General features: G+C 38.6%; 1 protein-coding gene across 1 annotated transcript in view; it reads right to left on the reverse strand.

The window, feature by feature from the left end:
• Positions 1–13,648, reverse strand: part of lamc3 (laminin, gamma 3) — a 154,391-nt gene that overhangs the window by 96,399 nt on the left and 44,344 nt on the right. Inside the window, exon 5 of the mRNA XM_085280052.1 lies at positions 467–655. Within this exon, the coding sequence (XP_085136178.1) occupies positions 467–655 (189 nt within the window). The remainder of the gene's footprint in view (positions 1–466; positions 656–13,648) is intronic.

The raw sequence follows: 13,648 nt of genomic DNA on the forward strand, positions 1-13,648 counted from the left end.
CTTGCTTAATGAGCAATGAGTCTTTTCATTGATAATGTTCAGTGAGTCAACTGGATCAATTTACACCCGCATGGGTGAGTAAATCCATGGATTTCCTTAATGATCATCGTGGAAGCTAAGGCAATGATAACTAAGATGAGATTGAATGAATTATAAATTGAAAAAGATTCTACTCCTAGGCAAGTTTGGTGAGCTGATGGGACGTAGAAAATATTAATGCAGTGCCATTAATTTTTTAAAAACATTGGCCATAAAATTTGTAAAATTAATCCTATGAGTCCCATTCATTTGTAGCTAAAGCTTGCATATGGTGCTTTTTTGTGCCAGTGTGGCATTCCAATTTAAACATAATTACATTTTCTCATGCAGGAGAAAACAAAAGTAGCAAGTAATGACATTGGCATGGATCATAATTAGGGCTTCAGTTATTATCAAAACAACTGAGATTTTTGTGTCTGCAGTTTACCGTTGACATTGCAGTTGCAGGGTAGGCAGGGATCTTCTGTAGATTTCCGGTAGTAGCCATTTCTGCAGCGCTCACAGTGGGGCCCATCGGTGTTGTCTCTGCAGCTCACACATCGCCCCCCACTGCCAGTGCTCCGGTACTGTTCCATGTCAAACACACATTGGTCTGATCTCCCACTGCAGTTACACTCTGAGAGTGAGGTCGGTGGTGCAGGAAAAAAAAGAGAGAAGAGGTAAGAGGTCAAGAGAGGAGAGCTGCTAAGACGAGGAATGACCAGCCGCAGGGGAAGATACAGAAAGCAATGAAGTTAAAAAAAAAAAAGGATGGCAGAAATAGATGAAGTGGAGAGACACACAAAGGGTATATGCATGTGAGAGATTATGTGTTCTGGGATTGGATCATAATTTAGAGTCTCATTGCTAATCTCATTTCACACAGGCCTAATGAGGAGCCAATCGGCTGTCAGGGGGCACTTAGATAACAGTAATTCATGTTTGTACAAGAGCAAATTACTCAGCTGATAACACACCACCACAGCTCTCATACCCTTCACATCAAATCCCTCTTTAGTTTACAAGTTACCCTGAGGGGGGACTTAGGTGAAATTGCCCATTTTATTATGAATCAAGCTCCCAGTTGAGCTAGAAATAACCATATGATTACCCTTTCTTTTTAATATCTGCACACGGCCATAAACAATCAGAAGAGTCTGTTCAGTGACAGGTTGCTTCTCCCCAAGACAAGAACTAACAGACTTAAAAACTCCTTTGTCCCACACGCCATCAGACTGTTTAACTCCTCTCTGGAGGGGAGAGGGAGGGGAAACAGGAGGACAAAGGAGGGGGGAACAACTAAGCTGCAGTGCCTCTGCACCTCACTGTACAATGTTGTTTGCCTACTGGTGGTGGTCAGAGGGCCCGGTGGCGCCAGTGTCCGGCAGCCTCGCCTCTGTCAGTGCGCCCCAGGGCAGCTGTGGCTACAATGTAGCTTGCCATTGCCAGTGTGTGAATGTGTGTGTGAATGGGTGAATGACTGAATGTAGTGTAAAGCGCTTTGGGGTCCTTAGGGACTAGTAAAGCGCTATACAAATGCAGGCCATTTACCATTTACCAATACCTTGTGCAATACTTTTTGTAAATAGTCAACAGTGCAATAGACTCAATACTTGAAATGTGCAATTCACTTGTATTTTTATTTTTTATTCCTATTTATTCTATTTATCCCCTTTGTATATTTTATTTATATTTGTCTCTGTATTTATATATGTGTGTGTGTGTGTGTGTGTGTGTGTGTGTGTGTGTATATATATATATAACAGTTCTGTAACTGTAACTTCGGTCGTTGCTGTGCTTTTTTTGGAAGTCGAATTTCCCAGAGGAACCCACCCGAGGGATTAATAAAGTTCTATCTTATCTTATCTTATCTTATCTTAATAAGAAGTCTCATTAGTATTTAACTTATTTCACCGGTTGCTTTTAAAACCTAACATGTGATGAACTTGGGCTCGGTGGTTAAGGACTTTAATGTACAGAGCCTTCATTTGTTTGGCTGTAACTTATACTGCATAGATACAGTTACTAGCCACAAATCGAGGCTTCGCAGGGTTAAAAAACCTACAACTATTGTGACTGCTCTCATTTCCATATATATTTAGAATTTTAAAAGTAATGAGTTCGTAATTATTGTTGATTTAGCACATATTAATCCATTCCTTGGCTGTGGCTTAGCTCTTCTTTGGGTACAAATCCACCACCCTTCTGTGTGGATGTTGCAGTTGTTCTGGAGGTGCTAACATCCAAATAAACGCAGGCATGAATCGGAGCATGAATTTCTTTTGGTTTTAATCTTCGGCTTAGACTAGCAGCCTCTCACCATATGATAGCTTGTATCCGGCCCTCCTATGATCCAGAATTGGAGAAAGAAAAAGCATATAGGAACCCAACAGCAATCATTCCCAGCAGCTGTTTCCAGCCCTCTGACCACTAAAAGCCCAATTCTTTTTGTCCTATTTTGGTCTGTACTGCATCATTAAGGGAAACTCAGGCACTTTAGCTCCTAAATGCTCATTAGTTTTTCCATTTGGCTTGTGGCTGCCTGTATTACCTACAATCATACTGACTATGATCTTGCATCGACAATGTGATAAGCTACATACAGTTTGATTACTGATACCGCGTTAATTTGTACACTACATTAGTAAAAGGTTTACTTCAGTGGTCTCTATGGTTCATGTAAATGAGGTAAGAACGGCAACTACTAAGTTTTCTCATTTCTTATGCATTGATTATGTGAGTCCGCTGAGGTGCGAGTGACGTTAATTTCATCATCAAACACTGAGCACAGGGGTCTATGCTGACATCCAGGTGCCTAGCAATATTTTTGTGACCACACACGCTCATCTGCGAAGAATTTACATTTCAATGCACCAACTACGCACGCACCCCAGGTGGCGGATTTCAAGTGGACTTCAAAGAAGTATAACAGGAATGACTACTTGGCCGCTGTGTCTCCAGCTGTCCATGTCCATGTCAGTAACATAATAAAGGCTTTGCTGGTAAGAGCTTATGGAGTCATGTGGGTTTTGAGCGGGTCGGTGTGTGAACGCACGTCTTCACACTTAGGATGGGACTTCTTAATTGCTTTGTGCAGTCACTGGAACTAAGGAATTTGTGTTTAGTAAACATTCTGATTCCAGACTGTACAGACTGCTTATTAAAACCAAAATACCTTGTTTTCTTTTCCTTCAAGTGTTAAATACAGAAGATGAGGCAAGTGGGTGTGAAGTCTTTGAAGTTGTTTAAGGGCACCTTTGATGAAGTTGTTCTGAGTCAAAACATGTAATGTAACAAATCACTTCTGCTGCTGAATCATTAGTGAGGGAATGTGATTACATTTTTTATGAGAAATCTACACAAGGAGTAATTGACGACTGCTGCCTGCTGTATCTGAAAATTAAATTAAAGAGAATGGGAACTAAAACTAAAAGTCGTGGCTTTAAATCCCCAATGAATTTAAAAGTGCCAAAAAGTTTTTTCAATCAAACATGAACTGAAGAATCAAGTCATTATCTCTGGATTCATCAATGTGAGTTACCTGTTTGCGTTTAATAAATTAGGTTTATTCATTGCTGCAGCTCTAAAACGCCATCCTTGAGTTGTAGTTCAGATTATTGTAAAAGATACAGCAGGAACCAGCAATCTTTGCTAGGAGAAGACTTACAGATGCAACATGGATACTGAGGTTCTTGGGAGAATTAGATTAGGAGTATGGAGAATTATTGCACATGGGTAAACTGAGAGTTATAAACAGCAGTACCAGTGACCGATTAAATTATACTGTTACATATTGTACTGCAGTAATTCACCAATGCATGGACAAGGAGAACAGCTGGTTTTCTGGATGGCTATGATCCTTGATAATTCTGTCGGCCTTACACAGACATCAGGCAGATCTTTTTAATGGCGGGATAGCTCTTGGCAGTGACGATCTCTGATGGCTGCCCCAATCTCTGTCGTGATTTCCAGCTTTTAGCAAGCAACTTCCATTCCAAAACTGTCATACAGCCTGTCACCAGGCTGTCGATCGTGCTTCTGTGGAAGATTCAGGAGATAGTGTCTTGTAAAACTAAGTGTCCTCAGAAAGTATGAGCACTGACGGGCCTTTCTGTCCGTGATGTCCATGTGAAGGTTCCAGGATAGATTCTCAGTAATGTTCACACTGAGTAAGTTGAAAGTGCCTACCACTTCAATGTTAGCATAGCTAATATGGATGAGCCAGTGTTCTCTTCTGGATGATAGTTCACTATCATCTCCATTGTTCTGCTGATGTGAGAGAAAGGTTGTTGGCCTGTTTAGCTTTGTCGGCTGTCTCATCATTGTCTGCAATAAGGCCTACAACAGTCCTATTGCCTGCAAACTTAATGATGATGTTCTTGGAAGTGAAAAAGGAGCACAAGAGTACACTAAGAAATCGCACACTGTGTTTTCAGTGAGCGAGGAGGAAGGGTGTTCCCGTTTTCCAGATGGGTGAGGGCAGTGTGTGTTGCCAAGGCGACTGTGTCGTCCATGACTCTGCTCCTTCTGTGGGCAAATTGAAGAGGGTCCAGGATGTCGGGGAGCAGCAGATGTGTTTTCTGACCAGCTGCTCAAGGCACTTCATGAATGTCTAACTCTTTATATTTTTTTACATATACATTGGTATTTGTTCCATTTCTTAGTGGAGCAAATACTAACATTAGACAAATATAACCAGTCCAGTTTGTTACTCAAGTGGAAACATGTCCACCTAGCCCGTCTAGGCCAATGATATTTATGGCCTGAACTGCAGTTCTCATCCTTCAAAACACATCTGCTATCCCCAGTTCAACAAAATCTGACAACCACCCCACCTACAAAAATAAAAAGTTTCTGAATGACTCACTTCTGATTGACGCCAGTGGGTAGCTACAGCACAAATACAACTGGTTGTCTCAACTTGTCACCTCCCATTCACTCTATCTTTATCATGTCAGGTAGTGGTAGTGTGACTGCTGCACAGGCGAGCTAATAGCCAAGTAGAAATACTGTCAGAAACACTGTGAGACAGTCACATTTCAGCTAGTGCTACAAATACACATTGATATTTCAAACAATATTTACTCATTCATAAAGACAACGTATTACAGTGCAGTGCAAGATATCTGGCAACCAGGCTTTACTCTTTTACCTGTAAATGTGGTTCTCTATAGTGAAACAAGCTACAGGGCAATCAGAACATGTTACTTCTGATCATTCGAACTTTAGCATTGTTATGAATCTGTTTTTACTATAAAGCTCTATTTCTGGTGTTCTCTTTTTTTCTTTACTATTACATTTTGTAATTTTTTTAGTGCTATGATTTTTTTTTAGTGTATGTGACTATAATGGTTTCGGCTACCCAACTGTATTTTATATTACTCTACACTTTTTTTTTTAACATTAACTGCCTTCGATGTTGGCCGTGTTAGCCTCCTTTCTTGTGAGACATCAAACTGCTGAGCACATTATCATAAGCATGTTACAGTACAGCATCTTTGCCATCTTAGTAACGGGGTGTAAAATAACTGTAGCTGAGCAGTTAAGGTTTTATACGTATGTGGGACGAAGATTGCTACCAGCAGAAAGGGAGAGGGGAGCTGAGGCAGAACAAATCATTTGAGGCTGTTTCTCAACAAGTTTAACATGAAGACTCCCCCATACAGCTCTCCATAACTTGTGTTAGGTTATCTCGTCCACATTTTTATGTTTGCCCACCCACTGCTGTCTCTTTAACATGCTGTTACAAAAGTCCTGTCCTGGGGACCACACAGCTTGTGCGTCACTGTGGAGGCTTCATGCAAGTAAGTAGGCGCTGTTAGCTCATTGCTGAGTCTGATGATATAGTTCACAAAGCACTTTAAACCTCCCAGAATGCTACGGCTCATACATTCTTGAGTGGCCTTTAGGGTCGAAACCTACAGGATTACAACAGGAATACAGACTGTATTGCACTCTTGATTGTTTCCATCTATCAAATGGGGTTTTATCAGTTTAACAGTGGCACTAGCTGCACTTCTTGCTGGACCAACAATGAACAGTGCATTATGACAATCACAACTAATGGTGTGACTATAAGGAGCAAATAAAATAACAACCATAAACCTTACCATTTATGTCTTGTTTAATCTGAGCAATTAGGGTAACTCAGAACCTTATGTTTAAGAGTGGAAAATCTATCGATCACAAAGCAAGAAAGTTCAATATATTTATCAAGTAAATAAATAAATAAACACAACTTTTATTACAAATACTGTTGTAATTTAGTTTTAAAAATGATCTAAACCTACCAAACCTGATCTTTATCTGACTGCGCTGCTCACATAACGGGAGCGACAGTTTTACCGGAATACAAAAACTAATAAATGTTTATGGATAATTAGATTAAAAAAAAACAACAACAACAAAAAATCCCAAACAAAACTATGGAAAACTGCCAAATCTGGAAATATGGTTTCATTTCTGTCTTCTCAAAATTATGATTGTGTAACAGATATGAAACAGGAAAGTCTGTAGTTTTTAGTTGCTTCTAAGCCTCCCTGTATTTTATATTCCAGTCCATGTTGTTGTTTGTTGTTTTCTTATGTGCTCAATAAATCCTCCGTATTTAAAGTTCGACTTGTTCTTTGTCATTTTGCCTCTTAATAAACCCCTACTCACCTCTCCCTGCTTATCTCTTTTTCGTTTGTGCTTAGTTCTTTACGTTTGGGTTTTATTTTCTGTGTTAGTTTATCTTTCTTTTTGGACTTTTGCTGGCTTGGCTCTGTGACAAGGCTACAGCATCCTGTTTTTTGTTAATGTATTCATAAATTCATTAAAGTCGCTTTGTTTTTTGTGCAAATTGATAGTCTGTGCCCTTTGTATGAACTTTTTGAACCACCATACGGCACAATAATCTTTTGAGAGAACCACAATCCCGCATTTATGTTTATTCAATAAATGAGGCACCAAAAAAATCAAAAGTGACTAGAAGCACAAGATGTAACTTCTACTCTGTATTTACATACATGCATTTATAATTAAGGTTTGCTAGTTAGGACAGAACCTCACAGGAAGAAGGTTCTGCGTGTTCTCCCTAAGCGTCCAGAGGCATTCATATTAGGAAAATTATTGACTTTAAATTGGTTGAAACTGTGGATGTAATTGTCATGGTTGTTTGCCTCTCAGTGAAGAACAGATTTATCCCACCTCTAAACCAAAGGTCATCTGGAAAAGTCTCCAGCAACCCCTGAACTGGATGATGGCTCAGTCACACTAGAGGAAAAAAAAATCGGATGGCAACTTCTTTACAATAAAGAAAAATCAGTGGTTTTCCTGGAATCCCACCAAATGTTTTTGCACTCAGTGAATCAAGTTCAGTTTTGAAACCCAAACCTCTGGACAACCATTTTTTGATCACAAGGTGATTGCACAGGTTACCTGCTGAGAGGCAGCCTGTCTCCAAACCACTGGAGGCTGATAAAGTTGCAAAGGTTTGTAAATAACTGCAAAATCATGTATAGACACTGTCTAAATCAGTCTGCACCAGTAAGCACAACTTATCAGCAGCCAATCTCTTTGCAATATGTGACTTGTCGTACCTAGTTGCCAACTGGTTATATTCTGGTTAAGTAAGATTGTCAGCAGCTATGTCGTTTTGCAGTTAAATAACTGTCCAGTAACTATTGGTGGAGGCATTTCTGTTTTAGATCGTTGAGGTTCTGGATGTACTGTGAATGTAAGTGGACTAAATGAATTTATGTGTATGTAGATTGCAACAGATAGTAATTTTTGCCAATATTATCACTTAATTGTGATATTTTCAATTTTGGAAATGTGTGGATTTAAATGCTACCTGAAGCTCCTGCACATTGTATATCCAATGATCACATTCCTCCGTTGCTCATGCAGCACAGAAAGTGTTGCAGGTGACAAGACAGGTCAATAAGTCAACAAACAAAGGTCCAAGCTCTTCTGTGTGCATCTTTACTGTACATTAAGTGGATGTTTCATTACATTCTGCACTGTCCCTGTGAGAAACATGGACGGTACTGTGCCCTCAGTAAGACTATGAGCCAGTGACACTAACTTTTAGTGAGTGGCCAGTCCTGCAGCATTCAGACTCCTACTGAGGGCTTTCAAGGACTCTTTAATTTGCAGATTATGCCTATACAAGCGTGGACGATGCCCTCTTATTGCTCCTTAGGGCGTTGTCTCAGAGAAATTAATCTGGACATGCAGTAAAAGCGAAGTTCTTCTTTATCTCCTGTGGTTTTAAGAGCACATGACCCCTCATAGCCCAGAATCACCACTTATTTCTGTGTGGCATGGCAAAGCATAAATAATCAAAGCTAAATAAAAAGATGTGATACTGTGATATGAAGGCTGTCTCATCATTTTGATTATTTTGATTATAACTCCTGCCAGCATCAGTCTGGGAGTTAGATGTTTGATCAAAGATCAAAAAGACAAAAATCACATATGAGGTTGTATTTTATTTTGATTAATTTTACAGGGGCAGCCAAAATGTTCATGCTGATCATTTGTTTGATGAGGTATGTGATTTTAGGATGTGAGTGTTCAAAGATGTTGATTTTACAAACAATTTCTTCTTCTTTGTCCATTATTATTATTATCATTATTATTATTATCTTATCTTGTAAGCAATAAATACCCAAAGTGTCTGAGCGTATGCATAGTAAACATTAATATCAGTGCTGTGTATTTTGTGGCCAGTTTACCAAGCACTAGTCTTTATTTTTCCTTCTTTTAGCAGCAAGGAATGATTTTGGGAGTGTAAAGGAGGTTGCCACCCTGCGTCATCTGCAGGGGAGGTAATGTAAACCACTCTTACTGTCTTCTGCCCTTTATATGAATAATTTCTTAGTGCTGTTGCAGAACACATTGCAGAGAGGGACCAAAATCCCTGCAGGCACAATGATTTCTCATTTTTACATTTAATTTGCTGGATGAATGAGACGTCCTGCCAAGAGAATATAGAAAAGCAGCAGTGATGAAGCAGCCGAGGCAGAGTCATGCTTCACATACTGTATATGTATAAGACTTTTAGCGTACTACATGGGACCTGGCCCCCACGTGGTGATGGTCATCATGTCATGACCACCACCATCATCTCAGCTTATCCAAAGTACTGATGGTGATTATTATTTTTGTTATTAAGTCTGTATTTCTTTACAGGAGTCCTCCAAAGTCTCATCTCTAACATAATAATGCCATAATTCTCACTATCTACTTTCCTTCTTGCCAAAAGAATGTGTAATGACACACTCTACAGTAATACATACAAAACTGGGACAGGCAATTTCATACATGTTTTAATCTTTAATGTGTTTTGAGGTTCAATGCAGCAAGGCCTCATAAATGTGTTTTATATTGCATTTACTTCCAGGAAATATGCTTATTTGTTCTCTTGGCAAGAGTTAGACATTAAGGAGGCATCAATTTTTCATCTAAGCTTAAATATGAGACTAGAGCTCACTACACCCAACTTCAACATGGCATTAAACCACAAACTGATGTTTTTTGGGTTTGTTTTTTTCAGATAGATTTGTGTCACTGATCCAACAAACTTAGTGTGTCAATCAGCCAACTTAAGTGAATTGTTGTTTGTGTTTGGACAAAGTCAGTCTGGCTTTTCCCCCCTGCTTTCTGGCTTGGTTGGATTGTATATTTATCCCAAGGTTGATTGATTTTGATTTTTCAATTGAAAAATTCCACTCTTTCTCATCTAATTCAGTAAGAAAGCAAACAAACATATTCCCGGAAACAGTGCCTTTAAGAGTATGCTAAACCAGTGTGATGGTTTGGTGTATAAAATGATATAAAATATAAAGATTTCAACTTAGAAGCCATCATGTTTCGCTGCTGTGAGTTATACTGCTATGATAATAATGTTTGCTTAGTAGCTAAACATCCTATAAATCATTTTAAACCTTTTAAATATGTTGAAGGTCTTTGAGTTTTATTGGGAAAGCTGATTTCTCTCTTCCCCTCAGAGTCATTTACTTATATTATAAAACCACCGTTTAGTATAATGATGAGCCATGATGAATAACATAAAAGGCTCGCACGCCCCTGGTTTTCAGCCGGGTTTTAGGGACAGCAGGAGCAGCTGGTCCATGGACCTCAGTGATCTTGAGGGAACATATGGAGTTAAGAGCTCAGTATGGTGGCAGTGATCCATTAAAAGTTTAAAAAACAAATAATAAAATCTTAGAATGGATCCAGAACTGAACTGGGAGCTAGTGGAGAGATGCCAGGACGGGGAAATGTTGTCTCGTTTGCAGGTTCCGGCTAAAAGATGAGCTGAAGCACTTTGGTCTGGGCGTTAAGGGAAGCTTTTCTAAGGCTAATATAGAGCGCAGTGCAATCGTCCAAGGGGCATTATGACTGAAGTTGAATAAGACGTTCAAAGATTTTACAGGATAAAGTGGATTTGATTCTTTATGAAAGTCTCAAATGATAAAAATGAGCTTTAATAACAGAATTCATCTGCTTATCTAGTATAAAATCACAGTCCAGTGTGATAGCAAGGTTAGTCACGTATGAATGCAGGGGACCAGGTCCAAGACACGAGGAATCACAAACACCACTGGGTCTGAAAACAACGATCTCAGTCTTACTTTCATTAAAATTCCAAAAAATTAGGCCATCCATGCTTTGATATCTTTCAGACACTTCAGTAGTAATGTAGGACAGCTGACATTTCTTTATATATGATTTGTTTGTTTTCAATGATTCATTTCTCTGTCCTTTTATTATGTCTATAGGGAAGGACTTTTTTCTGAGTTTCCTCATCATGGGTGAGGTTACAAACCATTACTTATCTCTACCATCCAAAATATATTAAATTTAAATTATCTCAACATATTAGCACAGCTGTGACACAGGGTTTCATTTCAGTTGCTGAAAAATAGGAATAAAGCTTGTTCTGCTGTGGTCAGTGCTGTTCTGACTTGTTGTGGCCTGTAGGTAGTTAAGGTTATTTATGATGTAATGGAAAACAACTGTGATGAGTCCTCAGTCATGTGCCAGATGAGGCGAAAAAGTCTCAACGTAAATAAACTGGAGAGGGTTTTAGAGGGAAAAAGTTTTCAAATTTATGTGACACTGGGATGTAATGGGGTGTAGTGTGAAATAAGTATAGTACCATTCTGTACTGGTTAATGGTTTGAGGTTGATTGGACTGAGTTGGAAGTTTTGTCAGATAATGCAATACCTATTTTGAACTCAAAAAGCTCACACAAGAACTCCTTAGCTGTAGATTTTCTTTTACTTTTGGTGCACAAAAAGAAGAAACTGCATTGACTGAATGTGATGGGATATTTTTCTTCCACTGTACAAATCCCAAATATTATAAATTTCTACAAAACCATATGAACAATATGAGATCTGATTGTGTTACTGTATGTGTAATAAATATTATAACTATTTCTCAGACTCTGTAATCACTTATCTGTGGTCAGAGTTTCAGTGCAGGATTTGGTGAAAGTTGTGCAGACTGGTTTGCTAGAAAAATACTTCACATTGTTTCGTATGTCTGTATCAAAGAGTGAACATTTTCCAGTTAATAAATGACTAGACTACTTATTTAATGAAATTACCAAAATAAAACATTTTGACATGTGACCATACATTTAATATAACAGGATTATATAGCTGTATGCAAAAGAAGTACTATAATCCAAGCATCAAACACACATTTACTTTTTCCTTTTATCATTTATTCAAACTTTATCATACTTGTACTTTATTTAACTTCATGAGCTTGGGATAAAGAGAAGGTAAATGTCAAATTCAAAGGTTTTTATATGCTAACAAAGAATTTATTGTAATCTTTCTATTAAAGTCTTTTTGGGATTCTTTTCCTTTGTCTAGCCTAAAGTCATGTGAAAAAGAAAGTTTTCGCAGACCTCTATGCAGTATTCTCGATATATACACCCCATATTTCAATAGCTTGTAGAACTTGACTGTGTGACTGCAAAGTGCCCAAGAACTGTGGCTACAAAAACAAACACAAATTGCTAATCCTCCACCATTGTGTCTGTGAAGGTTCTCAGTCATCCAGGTCATCGTAGTCAAAGGAGCTTGCAAAGAAAAGCGTCTGGACTTCTTTAAGTTGCTTGAAGACGTTTCACCTCTCATCCGAGAAGCTTCTCGGATGAGAGGTGAAACGTCTTCAAGCAACTTAAAGAAGTCCAGACCCTCCACCATTGTGCTTGACAGTTGGTATGAGGTGTTTTTGCCGACATTTATATAGAATTGTTGTGGTTTCCAAAGCTAAGTCATGTTGCCAGGTTTGTTTTAGAGAGTTTCTCTGGCAGCCAAACAAGCCATACTTGTTCAGTCATTTTGTAATTGTACTATCAGGAGCTTTAATGTTTCACATGCTAACTGAGACCTAGCACTTGCGATTTGTCTGAGCATCATACAGTCTGACCTATGAGTGAACTTGCTGTGACATCCACTCCTGGGTAGATTGTGACACTATATTGACACACATCTAAATGCTCCTGAAAGCAATTTGACAAAACCTTTTACACAGGTGCACAAACTTACTGATGATCAAATACAGTTGATTAACTAATCAACTGCAGACTAAGTAAGTGTCTTGGTATTGTATATTCTACACCAGCTTATCATCATTTTCAGCTTAGTGTGAAATTAATGTTAGAAAAATTTCTCAACCTGCAATTGCTGATGATGATCTTGACCTGGCTACTTTAAAGCAAGCTAATTTCATGAACATTTAGCAGCTGGGTTTTCAATATTAAATGTTTATAGTTTATATATCTATGTGGGTTTTATGCTAACGTTGTTGATGCTAATACTATAATAAAACCTTATTAATGCTAAATAGCATGATTATTACTGGGTGCTACCCAACCATCTTTTTTCACAGCAGGAGTTTAGGGGGCCGAAATAAAATGTTAAGTATGTGATGTATCTACCTTGTTGTCGACCTCACAATAGGTATGCAACAAAATGATCACAGTATACAAGCTACAACGGGATCAGCAATAAATCAGTGGTTTAAAAAAGGGGATTTAAAGCATGTACCTACTGGAACAGCCTCAGGCTAAGCCACTTCCAACATCAAGCAAACAACAAAAAATGGTGAAGGCCCAAAGCAACCTGCCCAGGCTATAAATGATTTCAGTCTCAGAGGGGGAGAATCTTGATGAGAATGACGTTCCATTGCACTCCTGATACGCATGCACGCACGCACACACGCACGCACGCACGCACACACACACACACACACACACACACACACACACACACACACACACAGAGCAAATTGTAGCAAAAAGGTTTGTGTTATTTCTCCACACCTTAAGACCAAAAAAACCTAGCCAGGTAAAAAACAAAAACTAAACAAAATACAGTCTGAATTCAAGTTTGTATAAAAAAACCACACTAATATTAAAATTACTCATAAACACACAGAGTCACGTTCACATAATATTGAAAAAACTCTTGTAAAAAGCCACCTAAAGCTTCCATTTACCACCTGCTATTGCTGTTCAGACAAGAACAACAGCAAAGACAGCGGTAATAATTGCAAGATTGTCACACTTTTCTTCCTTTTCTTCTTTTAAATGAGGCTCTAAATCTGAAACTCCCCGAA

Source organism: Mchenga conophoros, linkage group LG7, assembly GCF_057382185.1.
Source record: "Mchenga conophoros isolate Kocher_MC1m ecotype Shallow Benthic linkage group LG7, M_conophoros_male_GT1.1, whole genome shotgun sequence".
NCBI classification, from domain to species: domain Eukaryota; kingdom Metazoa; phylum Chordata; class Actinopteri; order Cichliformes; family Cichlidae; genus Mchenga; species Mchenga conophoros.